The 23,349-nt window shown below is 36.8% G+C and overlaps 1 protein-coding gene and 1 pseudogene across 1 annotated transcript; both read right to left on the bottom strand.

The window, feature by feature from the left end:
- Positions 1-430: 430 nt before the first annotated feature.
- Positions 431-2,283, bottom strand: LOC137721848 (UPF0496 protein At4g34320). Its single transcript, XM_068460876.2, has one exon. The coding sequence runs from the start codon at positions 1,743-1,745 to the stop codon at positions 618-620; it is 1,128 nt and encodes a 375-aa protein (XP_068316977.2). The 5' UTR covers positions 1,746-2,283; the 3' UTR covers positions 431-617.
- Positions 2,284-15,967: 13,684 nt separating this feature from the next.
- LOC137724984 (transcription termination factor MTEF1, chloroplastic-like) lies at positions 15,968-23,057 on the bottom strand (annotated as a pseudogene).
- Between the last annotated feature and the right edge of the window lie 292 nt (positions 23,058-23,349).

Genomic DNA, 23,349 nt, shown 5'->3' with positions numbered 1-23,349 from the left:
CCAGATACATGTGATTTTTTGAGTTTTTGTACGAGATTAAATGAATCATAAGAGTTTTTCCTCATTACCAGAAAAAATACTTGGGATACAAGAGAACTGCATACAGTTGGCTTGGTTGTGAACTTGGAAACCAACCATAGAGGGAGAGACTATAACCTTGCTCCTCTTGGAACTTGCAAGTTTCAACTCTCAACTTGTAACAATTAAGCATGCTTTAAACAGAAGAAAGATGCCTATATGGCAATCCAAATGAAAAGAGACTTCTTACTCCAATATCTTCAAATATGTTCGGCACGACATTCCGAAAATCCATGAGATCACAAAGTTATGGACCGAAAGATTTCATCAAATCTAGCAATCAATTAGGAGGTTGAAGACAAAATGTTGTCATTAATTCGGAACTAACTAAAGTCCATTTCTTGCCTAAATATTGAGACAGAAGGTAAAATGCTATATAATCTTGCATTATTTCTTATATACACGAATCCAGTTGTTTGGATTCAAGTTACAATCTAAAGAATGAACAAACAAGATGAAAGCAAAAAAAAATAGAAAGTTACACAAATTCGAAATTTCTCGGAACATCAAAACAGAAACTGGTTATATGAGGGTCGTCTTCAGTTGTTGGAATGTTTGATGATCCTCTGCAGAACCACAGTCCTTGCTCTTCGAATATCGCGGCTGCAGATATCAGCTTGAGTTCCCAAATCCTCTACATTCTTCATAAATACTCCCAGATTCTTCTTAATCTCCTCTATTGCAACCTTCACAGCTTCTTCGTCAATGGCAAAGATTGCATTGTGCAAGAGGGACTCGATATCAATTTCCAATCGATCGACGAGAACCCGAATGTTGTCCAAGTCCTTAATGGCAACATAAGTTCCTACTTGCATTGAACTAATCACTTCCTTTTGACCCCTCAAAACATTTTCATAGTTTTTCCACAAAGAGTCAATCCAATTCCCCATTGAGCCTACCGGGATAGAACTAGCCGCAGCTAGAGCTGCTGCAACCAGCGGAGCAGCCATGGCTGCCGCCACAACAGAACAAATCAACACAGCAGTAAATGTAGCAACAAATATCATACCCGTGACCTTCCTCCAAGCATTAATACATTTGAGTTTCTTATCGAGCTTGTTCTTTCGCATTTGCAACTTCTCGAGCATTAGTATTTGCTGCTTATAAATAGATTGAAATATCTGAAAGAACTCTTCAGTAAAGGGATCACCTATCGCCTTGAAATTCTTCAACTCCTCCAAAGTCCTCGTGTATTGACCGCCTCCCATTTCGGTTTCTTCCTCGAATCGCTGAAGCGCAACGAGAATAAGCAACTGGCTATCGCGAGCTCGCTTCAAGCACTTCTCCAACGCAGTACAGAAATCCAAAGTCTGCAAGCTGTTCTCAAAATACTCCTCAACGAGCTCAAACAACTCCTGATTTTTCCATATGTCTTTCTTGCACTCCAAGATAACTTTCACAACTTCCTGATTCATCTCCAACAGGCATCCTGTCACCTCCTTCAGCGAATCAAATGAGAGGGCTCGGACTTCGACTCCTGCCGCGATTGTGCTGATGACATGATTGGTTCGGGTTTGGAGATTCATGTCGAAGGATTGCAAGTCTGCATCGAGCTTGCAAGCTGCCTCATAAGAACTGAATTGATCAGTTGTGTACTGCAAATTTGTATGAAGATTGGTTGCAGAGGATGATGTTTCAGCGCTCTTCTTGCTAATATGGCTTCCCATGGCTTCAATCTAGATCTAAACAAGCAAAACCCAGAAACCAAAAACCATGAAAATCTTCCCCAAATCAATCTGCAGCGCCAGATTTCTGCAAAAATAATAAGGAGTTGCAGATCCTAAACCGAACCCACTTGGCCAAATCCAAGGAATTTAAACCTTTTATACAAAAAAATCAACCTTGAAAGACTTCACCTCCACAAATCAGTGTGTAAAAGCATTAAAAGCAGCAAACCTTTTGAGCTTTTTCCAACCGACCTCAATAAACAAGAGCCACCGAGAACAAACAAAGCAAATCGATAAAATAGATGATGGGTTTTGTTCAAATAAAAGGAAAATAATGGTGTGTGAGAGAGATGAATAAGGAAGTTTAAGGAGAAAGAGGAGATTTTAATGGGAAGGAAAATATGGGGTTTGGGTTTTTGAGATTTAAGATTTTGGGAATAACTTGCACGCATGAGGGAGAAACGAGTGAAATAGGCATGGAAAATGCGGGAAGCAATGTCCCTTCTCTCTCTAAGAAACATTACTAGGCTGCATTTATCTTTAACTTTCTCTCTCCAAAAACCAATGTCTGTGAGGGTGTTTTGTGTTTGTGGCTGAGTTTACTGTTTTAACGCGCAAAGCAACGGTTACCTCCTGACCCTGAATCTGTTGAAGGGTTGGGGGTGGTAGAAGAAGCTTCAGACCAAAGGCTTTGGCTTTTTGGTCTACTTTTCTTATGGCAAGCCAAAACAGTGCAGAACAAGTCAAGCGCCGCAAATTTGAAGAGAAGAACGACGGTCTCTCCTTCTTGAACAAAGAAAAAAAAGATAAGAGTTTTAACGAAACACTCTCGGTGTTATTTATTTATAATAAAAGTGATATGTTTACTCTAAAAATTCACTTCTGGTACTATTTACTTACAACATTTTTTTGTCATTTTGATTAAAATGCAAAGTTTTCAAGTTATTTTCATTAGTGTTTCTAAAGGGTAAAGATTTTGAGTTGGGTTTGTATTGTTTACAGAATTACTGAAATACCCTCATACTGAAAATAAACTTTTTAGTCACTTAAAACCAAGTGTTTTAAAATTTTAAAGAACTTTGTAACATTTCAGGTGTATTTAATTAAAAATTGATTTTAAAAAATTTGAAAAAGTTGAGGATTAGAGGGAATTTAAGAGATTTCATAGTTATTTTGAGCATATACAAATCTCACTTCTTCTCATGAAATTTTGAGGGAATTGAATCAAAATTTTATATGAATTTTTACAAATCAATTAAACTCCATAAAAATGCATTAAAATCTCTCAACTTCCCAATTGAATAAGTTGGAATTTCAAATCTAAAATTTCTCAACTTCCCACTTGAATAAGTTGGGATTTCGAATCTCACTTTCAATGGTTTCTTTTGTCCTAAAAGAAATTTATAATAACATTTTGGTTTACATATTTCAAATTAATGTCATGTTTATCTACTTTTCCTTCTTGTTATTTCACTTTATGGGTTGAAGGTTCTGATAAACATCAGATACTAGATATGAATGACCCATAATATTTTTGAAACAAAATTGTTATCCTTTCTCAAAATTTCCAAATTGTATTTCACAAGAATGCCTTGTAAGAACTTCCCCCTTTTTTTTTTTCCATCTAGTAAAGGAGAGTAAGTAAGATTTGAACTTATGTGATGTAGAACAAATGGCTGAATAGAACAGAGAAGAAATGAATTGTCAGAAGACAAAAGCTAAAGTTTTATATCATAAGAGTTGATAATATTTTTTAGGAAATTTGCTTTCAACGAGTATAACATCCACATAAGAAATGTTAATGAAGAGAATGCTGATTTTAACACTTTATACATTCATGCATGTGATTCAATATCTCATGTGTTCCGGCCCCTCTCTTAAATTATTGTAATAGTTTTTAACTCTCCCTCCTTTTCCCTAATAATAATACAATAATGTAAAAAAACCACTATACATTCAAAATACTCATCAGGCAACCATTTATAGCTGGAAAGGAAAAAAATACTCATCATGACCAAATCTATAGATTCTTGCCATTGAAATTTGATCCAACGACTACAAACATAAGTCCACTTTAAAAATTATAATAACTTCAGCTGTTAGATCAAATTTTAATGGTACGGATCTACTGATTTAGTGGATTAGAAGGAAGGGATCCGAAAAGGATCCATTTTCAGAAAGTTGACACAAAATCTCAAGAGCAAAGCTGTTCCCGTTTGTACCGCGTGCACCTCCGAGTCTCCAACCCACCCGCTTTTAGGAGATGGCACGTCATGGTGTTGACACGTGTTCCCAACCTACTGGTTGCCGCCAATGAGAGATTTCAAAACCTTTTCACACTACGCCACATCATATGCCACTTCTTCTTTTTTCGTTTTTATTATTTTTTGTTTTGGGATTTTGGTTTTTCATATTTTCTGTTGCTTTTCTTAGCAAAAAAATATTCAACTCTTATTTTCTTCTCATCCCTAATTTACATTACAGATCACACTACTTCCATTCAGGGCCGGCCTTGAGAATTTAGGAGCCCTAAGCGAGCCTTCGAAGTGGCGTCCTAAAGTTTTTTTAGTCTCAGTTCTTTACACGTTGATATGTTTTAAAAAAAATTAGCTAAATACGTAAAAAAATTATTTCACATCAAGAATCATTAAAATTAATATAAAAAGAAGATAGATATACAAGCATTACTTAAAAATTACACGTGTCACGTTTTTAAACTCAAATGTACTAAATGTTTGCAGTTAAGAGTCTAAAATTAAGAGTGAAGAACAATAAAACTTGATAATTAAGAAGGTAAGGAACAATAAAACTTCATTGATGAGTATAATAAATTCAACAACGCCAATTATTCTCTTGTGTTTTGTTTTTTTTTTTTTTTAAATCAACACCACACTAACTGACACACCCCGACCCAGAAAGTCCACTTGGACCCTGAATCGAGCTGTGCTGGCCGACACCTGGAAGGTGACAAAGCCATAAAATGTGATAGTGTAAAAAAAGTGAATAAATTTGAATATAAAAGTGTCTAAGTACCAGAGTGCGCTACGAGTGGGAGCGAACCCATTTCACACGCGATGTCAGAGCATAAGTAAGGTACAGTAGTGTGGGTAAGAATCATACCCTCAGAAATATCCATCAATACTAAGATTCGCCACAGGTTCTTGTCGATACAAACTCAGCAGCTAAAACCTGGAGGGCACCAAACAGAAGGTGTGAGTAAGTAATAAAACCAAGCTTCCCAAAGTTATTACCTCTCTAAAAGTAATGCCCCTAAATGTAAAATCCGTATCGCTTTCCATAAGACAGTACAACATATATACCTATATCCAAACCATACTCAGAAATGACCAAAACCACGGTTTACCATCAACTCCACCATACATTAATAAGTAGGCCAAATGAACTAAATCAATACAAGGTGATATATCAATCAGAGTCATCTAAAATGACATGTACAACTTATCCATATCTCATCAATCATGGCTAACATATAAGTCGGAGTCACCTATAGTGACCTGTACGACTTATCCATATCTCATCAATCCTGGTTAGCATATAAGTCGGAGTCACCTATAGTGACCTGTACGACTTATCCATATCTCATCAATCATGGCTAGCATATAAGTCGGAGTCACCTATAGTGACCTGTACGACTTATCCATATCTCATCAATCCTGGCTAGCATATAAGTCAGAGTCACCTATAGTAACCTGTACGACTTATCCATATCTCATCAATCATGGCTAGCATATAAGTCGGAGTTACCTATAGTGACCTGTACGACTTATCCATATCCATATCTCATCAATCCTGGCTAGTATATAAGTCGGAGTCACCTATAGTGACCTGTACGACTTATCCATATCTCATCAATCATGGCTAGCATATAAGTCGGAGTCACCTATAGTGACCTGTACGACTTATCCATATCTCATCAATCATGACTAGCATATAAGTCGGAGTCACCTATAGTGACCTGTACGACTTATCCATATCTCATCAATCATGGCTAGCATATAAGTCGGAGTCACCTATAGTGACCTGTACGACTTATCCATATCTCATCAATCATGGTTAGCATAGAAGTCGGAGTCACCTATAGTGACCTGTACGACTTATCCATATCTCATCAATCCTGGTTAGCCAATAACTCAATAAGTATACCTGCACACGAGTCGGAACCACCTAAAGTGGTCTGTACGACAGGACTGGGTGTAAATAAATACGCTCAAGTGCTACGATCACGTGAAGACTGGGCGAATAATCGCGGGTCACCTACGAGTCGGAACCACCTAAAGTGGTCTGTACGACAGGACTGTGCACCTACCTTGAATCCAAGGTGAGCGTAAGGTGCGGGATGTGAACATCACGTGAAGGACTGTGCCCTGGCCACGGGCGGGAGCACTAACACCGGGGTGCAGGTTTATGAGCTATGCTATATCTCAACACAATCGTACTCACTACCATCACTAACATCAACATGTACTCACCTGAAGCTTACCTGGGTGTCCTGCATCCACCTTTGCACTTGAAAGCATTCCCAATAATTATATGCAAGTATAATACATATGGATATACCATGATGCAATCTAACACTCAATCATGTTGTAGCATTTTCAATTATAAACTATACAGTGTGAAATGTACAATCAATAATTTTCTACTCCCGAACTACTTATTTTCAGGGATAATTATCCATAATAACCCAATTAACACTAATTAACTAACTAATTCACAAAACTAAAACTTGTCTTTATCAATTTCCTTCGCATTACTCAATTTCCCAAACAAGGCTTTTGTCTCAAATATTTTATGGCTGCATCTAACGTCTCGTTAGACTGCCTACGTACCCTAGACAGGGATCAAACCATTCGTAGTTCATATAGGTACTTCAAGCATTCACAATAATTATACGAAGGTAATATACCTAATCAATTTAAAAGTGTCGATAGAACTCTCAACAGTATGTACGATAAAAAGGAAAAGATCCACTCACCTGGAGTCCACGCTATGATTCTCTAGCGCACGCATCGAGGCATCCTGAATGATTGGTCCCTGTGACCAATTATCAAATCACATCTCAGAACTCTTATCCGTAGAATATGTAATTCACATAAAACACAACCTCAACGACATTCTAAAATAGTTTGAGACCCATTGACCACAAGTCAACCGTCGATCTTTGATCGACAGTAGGGTTTACAACCCTGTATAACTTGACCCGGAAGATCCGCATATCAGATTTCCAATCCGCAACTACCAACGATCCACAATATGTTTCTACAATAACATATTAAAATTTCATTACGATCCAACGGTCGGATCTCCGCCACTTACCTAAAACAAGTGGCCGTGAACATTTATTTTACTAACTTACAAATCCAATTCAGGAAGATCCGTAAGTCGGATTCTCGATCCATAAATTCCTATGATCTTTAAATATTACGTATTATAATGTATCCAATTTTGGTGACGATCCAACGGTCGGATCGTCGATTCACATTTTTATCAAGTAACGTATTGTAACAAATTTAGGTTCCAATGATCAACCTACGTCATTCAAATAACAAAACTGAATTCAAGACATTCGACATAGCCTAAAAATAGCATTGGTGGCCCACTGGCCACGCACCGCCGCCCCGACTCGCCGGAAAATTCAACTATTTTCAAAAATTCTCAAACTTCACAGAAATGAAGATCTCAGTGAGTGGAGTAACTTTCATACCTGCTACGAAGTCCAAAAGTGGACGGAAGATGGTCAATTTTTCCCACAAAGCCGGCGGGTGCCTAAAACTTCCCGACGTCGATTCGTCGTCTACGGTGGTCCAACGGGGTCAAGGTTGGTCGGGTTTTGCTCCTGGGATGATGGGCTACAAAGCCCAAGTGGTGGCATTGGCCATCGCTTTGCCGATTTGCCGGAAAATCGAAAAGGGTGACCAGAGCACCATTGATTTTCGTCAACTTTCGTGGCCTCAAACCGCCTCATACCATGGTTAATCAAGGTGGTTCTTGGGTGGGTTTTGTAGAGGGGAATGAGAGCTTCAAGATGGTGGTGGTGGCATCGAAAAACTCCACCGGAGTTGGCCGGAATCGGCCTTGGAAAATGGATGGTCGTGCATGTCGGGTCACGGTTTTGGGGGAGCTTTCCCATTTTTTTTTTTTTTCTTTTTCTTTTCTTCTTTCTTTTTGATTGGCTGCCAACTTTACTTCTTCTTTCCTCCCTCCATTTTCTGATTGGGCTTCCCCCACAAAGTGGGGATTTAATTTAAATAAACATTAAACCTTGAATAACCAATTTTGAACGTCCGTAACTATACCGTTATAATCCGGACTCGCAAACGGCTTTCGCCTATACGTTCGTACCAATGAGTACTACGAGGATATGCTAAAAGAATAAGTCCCACATCTCTCAAGTCGATGGTCTACGGAAGTCAAAGTCCTTACCTCTAGGGCAATTTCGTAAATTCACGCTTTTAAAATAAAATAAAAACGTAAAATTTGGAACGGGTTGTCACACTAACAAATCAATTATTAAAATAATCCATTGCGTAATAAATTATTGAAAAGCAAAATATAAACTCAAAGTTTTGATTACCTTAAAGTACAATCTTCAAGATCATGTGATAGTTGATTTAGACATTCGATAGATATTGAGAGGTTGGGAAATTGAAAGAAAAAAAGATTGGAAGGGGACTTGAGTTTTGTAACTTTATATGCATTTGGACACATAGATTAGGAGTAAATTTGAAAAAAAAAAAAAAAAGATAAACCTAGTGACGAAAAAGGTAGCTCCAAGTTTTGAACTCAAAGCCCCAAAGAAAAAAAGAAGCTGAACATTTTCACAACACCAACAAATGGATTATGATATTTCTTACTGTTTCTATATTTATATGTTAATTACAAAATATATAAAAAATTTGGGGGGCCCTCGGGCACCTACATGGACTACCCTTAGGGCTAGCCCTGCTTCCATTACAAGATAAAATCCCTAACTTAATTTATGATGTTGTTTCTCCTTCTGGTTCCATTAGATCCTCTATTAAAGGATAAGTCTCTGTTTGTTCGCAGAAATTTTGTACTACTGAAAATATTTATAACTTGGTGTATTATTCCACATGTTAGAATATAGGCAGAAAAAATAGTTGATATGTCTTGGTGTGTTAATAAATAGTAACACCAAAAAATTAATTACCTGTGCATTTAGATTTTAATTTACTTATCTTTGTGTTATCGGTTACAAATGTTAATGATGCATTAGTATATTTTGTACTAGTTTAGATGGTTTATTGAATTTTCATTATAAGATTACATGTTAATCTTAAACTTCAACACTTTTTTAATAGAACTACAATATTTGATAAGAACCTTATTTGTCTCAAATTATACATATACTAAAACCTAGTTTTTTTGGCCCTATTCATTAACAGTGAAAGGGCATAAATACCCTTTGTCTCTTCTTGTTGTCCCATTTTGTTGCCTTCTTTGTACATAAAATTATGAAAGTGCCCTTTGTTCGATCTCAACTGTCTATTTTGTGCCCTCATTTTATTTATTTATTAATAGTAAAATGATGAAATTGCACTCTCTTTCCTTTTTATCCTTCGTTGTTATTTGTTCTGGCTACAGTAAAAGGACATATTTGTCCAGTCCACCTGTCGATCATCATTAATTGCTCGCTTTGGACACATTTTTTTTCAACTATTGCTTCCGTTTTTTATATCAGTCTGTCATTATCTGTCGTTGTCGATGTTAAATTTTTTTCGGTCTCAAATCTCTGCTTCGGTTGTTTATAAATTTGTGTTTTGTTGTTGACAAAGGTCGCCTTTTGTCGTTATCAAATCTCGATTTGCTCAGAAAATACCTAAGCATTGTAAGGGCGTGTTTGTTTGGTCGGCTTAAGTTTCACTGGACCGAACTACTGAGCTAGAATTAGTAGACCTACGTTTGGTGTAAATTGGGATTGGGATTGTGTTTAATGGGATTAAGCCAGACTTGTACCGACTAATCCTTCACTAGGTGGACTTAACGAGAGCCACCAAAAACAAGGGGATTTGTAGTCCCGTTTATGTTCTTCGCTTCACCTCGACTCCAAGCCATTACTGTCTCTCACTTCCCCGACTCCACAAACCTCGACTCGTCGTCGGTCAGCTCTCCAAGCATCGTTGCAGGCCGGTTTTGCCGCTCTGATTGAATCCACGGACTTGGAAAGCTCTCTCCAATTGGAATTTTGCACCAAACAAAAATTTGAAAAACCAAGCTCGATTCTTTGTTTTGTAGAAAAAAATTTGGCAATTAATTAGAAAAAAAGAGGGAAGGGAAGGAGAGCGTGGGACGGAGAGAACGAGGAAGATAAAGAGAGAGAAAAAGATGGAGGCTTCCAACGAAAGGGAGAGTTTTTTTTTAGAATAAAAAAGGTAATATTATTAGATATGAATTAAAAAAAAAATAATATTGTAGTTTGTTATTATTCTTTTTTTTAGTCCGACACTGCATCAAACGCTTCACTAAGTCAGTCCAGCTTAGTGTAGTCTAAGTCAATCTAACTTAGTCCCTGAAGCTAGTCCAGGAGATAGTTCCGGTGCAACAAACACACCCTAAGTTTCTTTCATTTTTAGTTTGGTTGGAGCAAAAGGCAGGGCCGGTCATAAGATTTTTGAGGCTTAGGCTACTAACTCTTGGTGAACTTCACCACCACCACTCCAAAGCTCCACCAACACCTCCAAAATTCTCCGAAAAATTATCTAGGATCCTTTGCAACTCCTTGGTGGTGCTACATTCGGACGAAAACACATTTCCTGTTTCGGCTTTCAACGAATTCCGGCAAATTGAAACTTCTCCGGCCACGGTAAGCTTTTCCACCCTCAAGCTTTACCTTGAGTCTTCTAGTGTGTTTTACTAGCATGGACGTACGTTTCTGTGTTTTTAAGGGACGAATATGCGACCCACCATGTTTTCCGGCAATTTGTAGGATTTTCTGTGCCAAGACTAGCCAAACCTTGTTGATTTGGTTAAGTTTGAAGGTGTAGAACGACTACCCATAACCCCTAGGCCATGGGTTTGAGCTTGCATGCTCAAATCCACTTCCAAATCGACGAAAACGAAGAACTCCAACTCAGGCCATAACTTTCAGGGCATTTCCGACGAGCTCCAGCCATCTTTTGGCTTAAAATGGGTATAATCTTATTCCTCTCATCCTAAGCTTCGTTTGGATATATTATGGGTTAAATTTGGTTGTGTACAGGCTCCAATGGGTCATTTGAATTTCTTCCCAAATTTTCGATGAAAATTCTATTCTTGAGCAAACTAAAGGAAATTAGGTTTATGACATTAATTATTATTAGTTTGGTAATTAGTGTAGTAATTTCTCGTATAGGAGAGGACCACCCGGAGGAGTGTCGCGAGCATAATAGTTAGATGGTTACGACCTACATGTATCTACGAGTGGGTTTTTTCATTTTTTACGTGTGTGTGTATATATATATGTGATCTTTTTTCAACAACTGCTTTTATATACTATGATGTGACATTGCCACGTTTAGCTTTACAAATAGTCTTTTCGTGCACTTTATGTTTTTAACATTATTTGTGAGCATAAACTTGTGGCATGACATCCTTGCATTTTATCTGCTCATTTATTACATGTTTGCACGGTGTCTCTTAGTTATTTGTACTGTCTTGGACGAAGGACCAGCTTCACGTGTAGTCTACATGCACCATTTACATTCACTTTGGATCCAGAGTTAGATGTCAACCTGCCCTTTTATGTGATGTTTTGGACTCGTTTGTAATGCGACTAGTGCTACTCACGTGATGTAGTTCTTGAATATAAAACCTACACCCAGCCTGTTCCATTGTTTGAATATCTTTGCAATGGACTTGTGTGCCTACATAAATTAATGAGCATTGATTTCTTATAGTAACGAATTGAGATTTATGTTGAGATACTTGTTGTTGTGCCTACATCCTTTAGCTCACTTGTGCTGTAGGGTACCTATTACATACTATTATTATAATGTTTTTGGGAAACCGTATACTTGTTTTATAGCGAGGGGTTACATTTTGTGAAAATGTTTTACAAAGCTTTATTTTCAAACCCACTCACCCTTATTTTTCGTCCCTCTAGGATTTTAGTGGCAGAGGTTTCGTGGTGATGATGATTGTTGGTAAAACCTGTTATGCAGGAGACTTCTCCTTTATATATAAATGTCCTTACTCTTTTTTTACTGCAATTTATCTATGCTCTGACATCACTTGTGTGATAATGGGTTCAATCTCGCTCACGTGTGCACTCTAAATTAGTCACTTTTAGGTTTTTATTTATTCACGTTTTCCACATCATTATACTTTATGACTTCGTCACTTTCTTAGATTGAAAGGAATGAACTGTTTTTTGGACCTGGGTGATACTAATATAACAATCATATTTTCATAGAAACTAGAGGTTCCAATTTATGTTTTTTACTGTTTTCTGATATTTATTTTCGTCGTTATTTATACATGTTGCAGAAATTGTAGTTCCATCAAAACTTGCTTAAGTATATATATTGTTTTCTTTTTCTTTTTTTTTTTTCCTTTCATAGTGCATGATAGGGTTTTCATTAACTCCAAATTAATATTTTTATTAGTTTATTTGTATTTTTATGTTTTATTTATATTGCTTTTAAATTCCAAGCTCGCCCAACCTGGGGAGCAGCTTGGAACAAGAAGTTTTCCGCTTCTGTTATAGAATTGTGTCTCTTTCTTTATATTAACCATAGGTGTTTTCCTGAATAATGGAACCTTTGGTAATCTCTTGAAGGAAAAGAAGAACTCGTCTTCAAATGAGGTTGAGAATTCCAGGCTGGGTGCTATAGTTAAAATATTGAAGGACACGTCACATTATCATTCTAGTAAATTTGCCGAAGTTGACATTGCTTTGTTGCTGAGACTGCTAAAATCATGGCCAGTTACAATGTTATTTCCAGGTTGGTGTGCGAATATTTGAGGAATTTTATGTATAGATCTGTTCATTTTTTTGTGGTCTTGGAGAACATTACTCCATCTGTTCAGGTTACAAGTTAACACTAAAAGAAATCATTGTTTAAGAATGAACGCAAGTTAATAACTTGATGGTTCATACTATCTAATGACTATTCAATGTCAAATTGATTCAACTCTTTTGAATTGGCTCGTGGCTGATTGTCTCTTAGGCATTATACTGAACCCTGCCAGGTTGCAGGTTACCTCATTTCTTTACACATGTAGCTTAAGTGGATCCTTAGCTTTATGATTGATGGCTACAGGTTAAAAAAAAATGAAAAATGGTAGAGAAAAGAGAAAAGGACATGAATGATACGAGTATAAGAGTATATAGTAGATTTTTCATTTTTAAAAGGTCATAAGTCCTGCATTGGGATTGCGGCAACTTCATACTCTATTCAACTGCTGATATCATCTCCTTCTTCATAAGTATGGTAATAAGAGTCAGCATATACAAGATTTTCTTAGTACAAAATCAATAAGCTTACTTTTAATGTGAATTGTTGAATGCTCGTCCTTTTTTATATTAAAAGTCTGTGGGTGTGTTGTTTTATCGTGTGGACACCTTGTGTTTCACAAATTATTTTGCCTACTCAAGTATATTTGTTTATTTTATATCTGCAGTTATTGACACTTTGAGGATGATTGTCCTTCACCCTGATGGGGCAGCATCTTGAAGCTGAAGATGGTATTCATGCTACAAATATCCCATGCTATACTTGTCGAAAGACCCAAAAACGTAAAAAAGACTGTTTGATGAGGGCAGATCTTCTAGGAACATGCTTAAGTTGATATCTTTAAATGCCTGCTACATATGGTATAAGCAAAACATTAACAGTGTTGTAAATCTCAAGCTTCTCGTTGTTGCTATCCTTTCCAACTTTTATCTCTATTTCTTATCTTTTGTTGTCTAACCAGATTTACTAACGAAGTTGACAAGAAAAGTTTCAACAAATTCACCACTTCCTGCTAATCTCTTAACAAGTTTTCGTGTTGTGACCAATCTTTTCAAGAATTCGTGCTACTACAATTGGTTACAAAAGCATCTTACTGAGGTTAGCCTTCCTTCAGAATTGTTTGTATGACCATTATGGTTTTGGACAGCCTAAAGGGCTCTTTCCCAGTCACATTTAGTTCTTTGTTAATGTTATGGTCAAGTACCGACAGATATCTGACGTGTAAAGTTGCAAATGAAATGTTAATTGCATTCACTCTAGTTTATTTTATGATGAATAATTTCTGTTAGGGATATCTGTCTTGTAATTGTTGTACGAATCATTATATTGAGTTTGATTTGATTACTTGCTTGAATGAATCATAATATTGAGTTTGATTCGATTACTTGCTTGAATGAATCATTAATATACATGTATGTTGCTAAAAGGATGTGTTTTTGTACTTGAGTAATGACTTTTATGGCAAGTAATACACTGCTTTTCATGGTTAGTGCATCTTGGATTCTGTATATCAATGATTTGTTAACTTGATTTATTGAAGGACCTTGCAGATTCTAGATGTGTATTCAAGTTGTTATTCATCTCCAAATAAGAATTTGCAGTTATCATACGCAACCTTGATTCTCAAGTAAGTTTTCTATTGGCTGCACATGTAATCTGTTTCACGTAAAACTGTGATCATAACTGAATGGTTGACCTTGTTTTCCTTTTCCTTCTTTTTGGATTATTTCTGCAGGGAAATTGTTTCCGTAGCATATTAGCATTCTAATTATAGACGCCGTTTGAATAAATTTGAGGCCTTCTATCTTTCATTATAATTTATAAATGTGCTCTAGGGCATTGTTTTATAAATGTTGACATGCTGAAATTTCCATTTTTTATGCTATCGACAATGAGGAGTAAAAAGAATTAGTGACAGAGTCATCATAGTGATATGTAATTGGGATTTTGGTGATTTTGATGCCTGTGTGAACTGTAAGATATCATCATTCTCGTGTGTGTGTGGATGTCTCAATGATATGTCACCAACATGTTGCTGTTAGGATTGCTTAAAAAGATGTTACTGTTTGGATATTTTCTGTTCTGCCTTGCGCATATTTTTTTCACGTTAGTTTAATGGATTTTTGGGAAGAGACACACACCCTTTAATAATTAAACTTGGTAGTAGGAATACTAGCCTACCAGTATGGGCACATAGTTACAAAGTAAAAAATAAGATTGCAATTTAGAATTCGAGTTTTGGTTTTCGGTTAAAGAAACCCATTAGAATGCATATGTACATGAAAGTAAGAAGTGTTTACGCTTTATACTTGAAGTTTGAAGATCCTATGTGTCAGTGGCGCACGGTATTTTGATCCATGTATATCCTGATTCATGAATATTCTATATCAAACATGTTTAATTGATGTATTATTAGTTTCTCATAATAAGACATGATGCATGGTTACTTGTTTAGCATTTTCTAAAGTTTCATTTTGATTTTCCACTTTAAAAAATAAATTTGCATTTTTTAAATCAATATTTGCTATCAACATTCTACCATATGTCCACCAGTAACGGCATTTTAATCTTTGTCTACCTCTGTGTTCAAGTTATTCTCAAACTATGAAAGCATGCTAAAGTCTTTTGATTACTCTTGACAGGATTTGGAACCGTTGATTTACCTGTGGAAGTGATTCTCTATATTTGACTGCGGCAGCCGTGCAATTTTTTGTGGAGAAATCCAAGTGCACATGATTGCAAATATATGCATCTCTTTGACAAGTGAAAAGGGATACAATGATTCTGATCAGAAAAAGGATCCAATGATTAAGGAAGTCCGGTGGAGAAATCCATAGTCATATACCATCTCCAATTGAAGAGGCCAAACATAGCCCCTTAATAATTTATTAATTTTAAGTTTATGCTTTAAATTTATAAGTCAATTTAATTAATTACCCTTGAATGTTTTCAAATTTAGCCGTTAAATTTGAATCAATCATTGCAACTAACTAAAAGGAGCCGGACGCCATAAAAATTGCTAAGAGGGGGCTACATTTGGCTAGCCTAATGCCCCCTTGGCCAAATATTGGCCTGATGGGCTCCATAAAATTATAACTCAATCATTGGTTGGAGATGAATTTTTGAATAAATGTGACCATTTTTTGGCTTTTAGACCTTTGGCACCCTCCATTGGAGATGGCCTAAGGAAGACAATCAAACCAAGTTTAATAATATCACTTACATAACAACAATTAAATGATTTGATTATTTCCATTTTGTATAAAACTTTTGATCACTCCACAACAACATCCTAATCAGCGGAATCTCAACACTCCTCTCCTTCAAATGCAAATTTCCTAGGCACTATTCTTTTCTCCAAACTGAATCCAAAATACTGCGGAAACTTCTCTCCTCCACGCTCCTTCCCATATGCTTCACCAAATATTCATACTTGGGCCGCAAGTTATCCTCCACATTGTACCCAAAAATCGCAGGCAGCCGCATACATACATTGACCGCGTTCTCGTACAAAAACCCTAAACTCCTCAAGAACCTCATCTTCTTCTAACAAATGCGCATTTAGATTCGTCGAAGACTTGATCTTTTCAATCCCCAGCTGTTCGAGATAATGAAGCGTGGGACGGAGGCAGAACTCGACATCGGTGAATAGGAGGTCGGGGCAGCGAAGGATAAGACCGCAGGAGGACACATGGTTGGCGGAGAGATCAGAGTGGAGGAAATCAAATATGGGGGCAATGTCCATTGGGTTGAGGGAGGGGGAGAAGAATATTGGAAATGTGCCCTAAAGTCAATCATATGATGATACTTTACAAATATTTCACATGTTAAACTAATCTAGTTTAATATAAAGGTAAAGATTATTGTTTAAAACCGTCTCATATAAATGTTATATGCTTGAACAATAAGTCCAAGGAATATGTAATTGAGAGAATGTGATATAAAGAAGTTAGATTCATGAGGCCATTCTTTTTTGTATACATATCCTAAACGTTCTTGATCATAGGATTGCCAATTGGGCATTGACAGTCCGTTAAGACCAGTGCGTGCTATGTCTTCTCTCTGAGAGAGTGACTGATCTCAAGTCATTGGTGTGACTGACACCAAGACAAGCATGTAGGGTTCAATTGAGAACGAGTCCATTCAACACAATCAATAAGGAGTTCTCATACTCATGTCACATGAGAACTCAAGGCTGGGATAATGCAAAGTAGTCATTTGACCTGAGACATCATAGTTGTCTTATGGTTAGGTCCTTAATCTTTGACTACAAATGTCTACAACATAGTTGGGGTTAAGCCACTTAACTATAGAGGCATGTGAATGCACAACAAGGGATCTCTAACCTTCAAACCGTTGAGGGATAATACTCTATGATATGATTAAGAATCTCTAGTCAGAGTATGAATGAGATTTAGGAAGTCGTTCCAAATCACATTCAAGGTAATCATATAAGTAAGAGAATCACATTGGATAGTAGACACGAATAAACTATCAAACCAAACAATGTGATTAAGAGTATTGTATTAGAGAAAGACTGTATTGCATTGTAATCCCAAATTGAATGGTTTCTCCAACCTCTTTTGATTAGCTTGGGTAGCCATGACATATTGCTAGGTGTTACTCATGGCTTGTGGAAGCCCTAAAGGTGTATAATCACTAAAGGGAGAATTGAAAGTAAGTTTCAATTCACAATTTATTAGTAAGAGTTCTAATTGCCCACTGCCTCGCTAAAAGGAACCTAATGGATCACACACCGTGTGAGGTAATGATTGAAGGAAATAACGAAGATGAGTAAGAACAATTAAATAATTTAATTGTATATGGAAAGGATTAATTAAAAGTTAATTAATCAAGAACGAAAGGTTTGTTTTAGGCCTTAAGTTAGTTTTTGGTTTCGTGAATTAAAAGGGTTTTGGTCCACAAGGCACATAAAGTTTAAGTTGTGTGACAACTAAAACAAAATGGGCAGTTAACCCACGAACAATAGGGAGGCTAGCCATGCTTAGAGAGGGAGTGGTTTTGGGCTTATTACAAGTTTGTCACTCCAATGAAGGTAGGTATAAAGGTAACTTTGTATAGCCTTTTCTTCAATAAGGGTTTTTCTTTGATGAAAGAAGAGAGAACTTTTGCTCTCTCTTTTTCTCTAGGAGGCCAGCTACATTGGGAGAGTTTACTAGCATCAAAGTCTTCCAATGTCACTCATCTTCTTCCTTCACCATCCTTGGTGTCAAAAATTAGAGGCTTCCTACCTTGGGGACTTTTGGAGAACCAAGTCTTCCATCCATATCCATGGAGCCAAGAAGCAAGGAGACAAAGGAAAGAAGGCTCTCACATGGGTGATTAACCTTTGCTAAGCAAACATGTGCTTCAAAGGTATAAAGAAATCTCAACTCTTTCTCTTAGATTTTGAGTTGAGTCTTGGTTCACCACAACTACTAGGCTTTGAATTTCATGGGGAAATTTTTGTTTTAAAGTGCATAGAAACATGCTTCCGCCATTTAATCGTTAAATGCATGTATTATGTTGCTTAATGAACTTAGTTTTTTTCACAAATTTTCCTTCAAAGAGCTTAGGGGAGAGGAAGGCGAGTCTTGGGAAGTTGGGGTTGGTAAAGCCCTTGGACTTGAGAAAACTATAATAAATTGGATGAAGTCATGCAAGAAGCTAACTATAATAAATTGGTATCAAATTCATTATTCACGAAAGTTAAACTTAGTGGATTGAAATTAAGCACTATATCTTTTTCCTTTTAAGATAAATAGTTTTAATTTATGTATTTAAAGTAAATTTCTTTTTAATGTTAAAAATCATAACAAACGTTGTAATTTAAGCTAATTTTTAATAACAAACGTGAATTACGTTAGTTGGTTATTTAGGATATTATGTTGCCCTTTTACATCTGTGTGAAAAATGCAATATTGTACAAATAATTAAAACATTAGGCTTCTACAATTCAAGAAGATGAAAGTTAAATTTTATGCATCTGTTGAGAGAAAAACTTGTTGAGTGGCACTCCCATTCAAAATTTTCCATTTGTTAAGCATTAAAGATAGATTCATCAGTAGATTTTTCTTTTTGTTCCCTTTGCAATATGACCTTGGTCTCTCCCAATTCATTAGTGGTTTTTCTTTCATTATTTAGAAGGCTTTTATTGGTCTAATCATTTTAGGGTTTTTGAGTCAAGACTTCGATCAAATATGCAGAGAGTGTGACATTCAAAACCCGACCTAATAATACCCAACCCTTTCTTTCTTAACAATTCTCACTTTGTAAAATCCTAAAATCTAACAGTAACCAAATCTACTATATCATTATTCAAACAAAAAAGAGCTTGAGATTTGAGGAAAAATGTCACAGCTCATCCATTTTAGTAGTAGTTTAATCTCTAACATTTGAAAATCTCAAAAATGCCTTGGCAGGCTAAGTGGAAACCTTACGTGACATCTGAGTCCTATTCACTATTTTCCATTTTCTCATTTTTCTAAACAGTACCTGTTGTTACAAACAAGTGAGCGCGAACAAGATGGAAGTCGAATGTGCAATGATTTATACACATTTCCCAATGAGGAGAAAAAGTAATTTTGCACCCTCGTGTTTCCATATCTTGTTTTTCGAGACAACAGTGAGTTGCAGACTATAGTTTGCCTATTTGTTGGACTCGTTAGGAAAGTGGGTAAGTACTCTCGAAATACTCGACGATATGAACACGTGGGCTTAAGCATAACTAAATTTGAAGCTACAACAACAATTCTCTAGAACTATAAAGACCAAGGGCAAATTGGTAATCCCACAAACTAGTGGAAATATCTTGTCTACCACATGGATTATTTTAATGTTATTACTTGTCACTTAGGAGGCCTAATATTGCTTATGGTATAAGTGCGGGAGTAGGATTCTTTCCCCTCCTAATCTCTCTCCCCTTCCTTCCCCTCCTATTTAAATGGTTACGATTAAGTCACGTCAACATCTTAAATTGAATTTTTTTTATAGTGAGGTAAAGAAAATGGAAAGTGTGAGAGGATTAGAAGGAGAGAATCCTACTCAATAAGTGTGGTGAGTCAATTTATGCATGCTCCAACTGAAGGCCATATGGAAGTAGTGATGCATATTTTGAGTTATCTGAAAGAAGCTCCTGAGAAATTTAATTTTCAGCAAACATGGGCATAAGGAGGTAAAGGGGTATATTGTTACATATTAGGTTGGGAATATTACTAATCGGCAGTCTACATCAAGGTACTTCACATTTGTAACCGGAAATCTTGTGACTTAGATAAGTAAAAAGCAAAATGTTATGGCTCGGTCCTTTACAAAGGCCCTCTACAAAAGCCGAGCATAGAGGGGTGGCACACGGCTATCTGTGAATTCTTGTGGTTTCAGAATTTACTCATGGAGATAGGTTTTCAAGCCTAATTAGTTTATGCTTTTATATTGTGATAATCAAGTAGCACGAGAGATAGCCAATAATCTGGTTCAACATGATTATACTAAACATGTTGAGGTGGATCGACATTTTATCAAGAAGAAACTGGATGTTTAGCTAGTAGACATTCCATTCGTGAAGACAAACTAACAGTTGATAGATGTTTTAACACATGCCATGTTAACAAAAGTGTTTCATGACTCACTTGACCAGTTGGGCTTAGGAGACATCTGCACACCAATTGGAGGGGGAGTGTTGGCATGCGTCAATGTACCAAAGGGATTCAATGTATGTTGACACGAGTCAATGTGAGAGAAGAATACAACACAACAATTCAAAACCATAAAACTCTCATGTAGTTTCACTTTTGCTTTGGGCACCAGAGCAAGTTTTGGGTTGTCTATTCTAAAAAAAAAATCCCAAAATATTGCAATCGTACTTTAATTGGGATATATATAATTCACAACATAATTAAATATTTTTTGCTAATCGATGTGTTTAAATTGTAATTTAAAGGTTATTTGATGGTTAAATGGAGATCATTACGGTTGGTGAAAAATTTTGTTCATCAAGTGATGTGGGAGATAATCTAGCATTTACCTTGAATTAGCTGATCAAAACCAGAGTCGTAACACCTTCTCCCCACCTCTGTAGCTGGTCTTGCCTATACAAATGACTTTGTGTTTGCTCATCACAATTCAATAAAGGAGAAAAAAATTAATCCCTATTTATGGAGTAAATAAATTGTTACTTGATTCTATTTACTTATTATTTTGTGAGCAACCCGTGACTGCCCTTTACTCCTTCACCACTTACCTGTGACTGCCTTTTCCTTGTCAATTTACTCATTATTTTGTGAGCAACCCTCCATGTTTTTATGGAGAGCCTTCTTAAACCCATCTCTTCATTCTCCTTTTGAGATTGATTTGTGAGTTTGGGTCAGTTTTGTTTGGGCCATAATAAAAATAAGGTATGCATTGATAGCCTATCCATTCTTATTTATGCAAAAGTTGCATGACTTCGGCCTACCAACTTCGAAACCCAAAACCAGGGATCAGATGACCAGTTCATCTCTCTTCACCTTGTCTATGGGATCATACAAGAGTCTCTACAAGGCACATCTGCACTCAGATGACCAAAGCCTAGGAATATCTCATCTCGTAAATGCATACGTACACGTCATCCGACAAGCTGAAGTCAGTACTGTAATCATGCAAACCGCCTCAAGATATAACCAAAGGCCACCAACCAGGAATAAAATCATTATCAATGCCAGATGATCGATTTACCCCTACTCCAGCTCATCGAAACAATTGGAATGGTAACCCAATTGTTTGGTTATAACAATAAAACTACTGAAATAAATGGTGTCCACATAATGATTCACACAAATGCATGAGCTCTGATGAACTCAATGGCAAGCTTGAGTATGAAAAAAGGCAGTTTTGAGGTTGTACGGGCTCAATGTCCAAGCACAATGATAGGTGGTCAGCAAATTTGAGTAAGAAAACTCTACAGTCTGCCTTACTAGAAAACAACAACTCCAAGTTATAACACAATAGATATTTAAGACATTTATAATTAAGTTTGAGATAAGTACGAATTGAACGTACCCGTTGTTCTGTTAACTGCAATTCACCCTCGTCTGAATCTCAAACGGTTTATCCATCGCTTTCGAGGTTAGCTTCAAATCACTTTGCGTAGCCTGGAATTATGTCGCCTTTGGAAGTTGGGGTATTACGAAACACCTATGAGCAAGTTGTTTCTTAATTTTTGCCCAACATCCAATGGTCACCATTCACGTGACATAGGATGAATACTTGGTCAAAATCATTCCATGCACACGTGTGTGGCATCACACTTGCATCGGTTGACATGACCTTGATCAAGTGCTTCAAAGGTGTAAAAACTAGAGCTTCTTTTGCCTTTGTCTTGGACTTGCCCTTACCATTTCCTGCAACAAGGGTTTCAAATTGCGCATATTCCTGTTTCATTTTTTCTTGCATTGATGCGTTGCAACACAATTTCAGATTTTCCCACAAAACAAAAACCGAGGACATGTCTGCAGATTCATAAATGGGGTGCAAAACCGTAATACGAACATAAGTAGATGAAAGAGAAGGTAACAATAATAACATAACATTTACCCAGAAATAAAAGTCAGTAGTTGTCCACTGCGCCTAGAAATCTCTAAGACGTTTCGTTGATCGCTTTCTCAGAAGGTAAAGGCTGACGTTGATGTGCTGAATCCAAGGTCAAATACATTGTAAAAGCCAAAATTAAACTGTTGTACTTGCTTATAATGTGGTAAAAAGAAACTACAAATGAAGAACAATTACTTACATTGCTGTTCAAAGTACCCTCGGATTGGAAAAGTGTGATAAAAAAATCCCGACCTATAGTAGCCAATCTGAATAAGTCTAGTCTATCGCTGCTACACAAAAAAAAAAAAGGATAGGTTGTTAAGGATATATGGACATTGAGTTCATATTCAATTGTTTGAATGACGATCGAAAGTAAATTTACCTCGGCGAACCTACCTAACATGTCAACAAAAACCTCCACATTTGGCTTTAAGATGATCCGCATGGGCTCCAGGGCAACAAAAAAATCCTCAGTGGAACGACCATCGCTAACCTTCCTTCTTTTGTAGGATTCGAGATGGGTGAAAGGGTGCACTAGCTGCATTCCTTTACGCTTCTGTTGTATTCCCTTAACAAGAAGGGGTTCCCAATCAGATAGACCGGCCACCTCGTTCACGTCGATGCCTTCCTTAGTGCAGGTACCATGCTCGTTGACCTTCGTGTTCTCATCTTTTTCTTGAAGATAGAAAACTTGCCCTTTTCCCAACTCACCCTCCACTTTAAACTCTAATATACGCAACAGTGATTGGGCTACATTGTTTGCGTTCATCAATTATCTTCGGCAATTCGACAACAAAAGTAGGCAAATTCATAGTGGGGGCTGTCGCTTAGATTATGTCTTTTTCCCGAGTTGCCTTCCCTTCGTCAGTAGAGGTTTCAGGTTGAAGGGAAGGTGTGGTGAGATATTCATAACCCGATGGACATTCCGGGGAACTATTAACCTTCTTATCTATAAGGACATTATCTGTGTCCCGCCCTGACCTTACCGGCTTTTTCGGGGGTTGGGGACTTGTCAAATAGTTTTCCAGCTGTGTCGCTTCAAAGACATTCAAGCTCGGCAG

This window comes from Pyrus communis, chromosome 5, assembly GCF_041283825.1.
Source record: "Pyrus communis isolate YQ-2024b chromosome 5, ASM4128382v1, whole genome shotgun sequence".
Classification (NCBI taxonomy): domain Eukaryota; kingdom Viridiplantae; phylum Streptophyta; class Magnoliopsida; order Rosales; family Rosaceae; genus Pyrus; species Pyrus communis.
The sequence above is the reverse complement of the archived record's forward strand: the minus strand, read 5'-3'. Positions and strand labels throughout refer to the sequence as shown.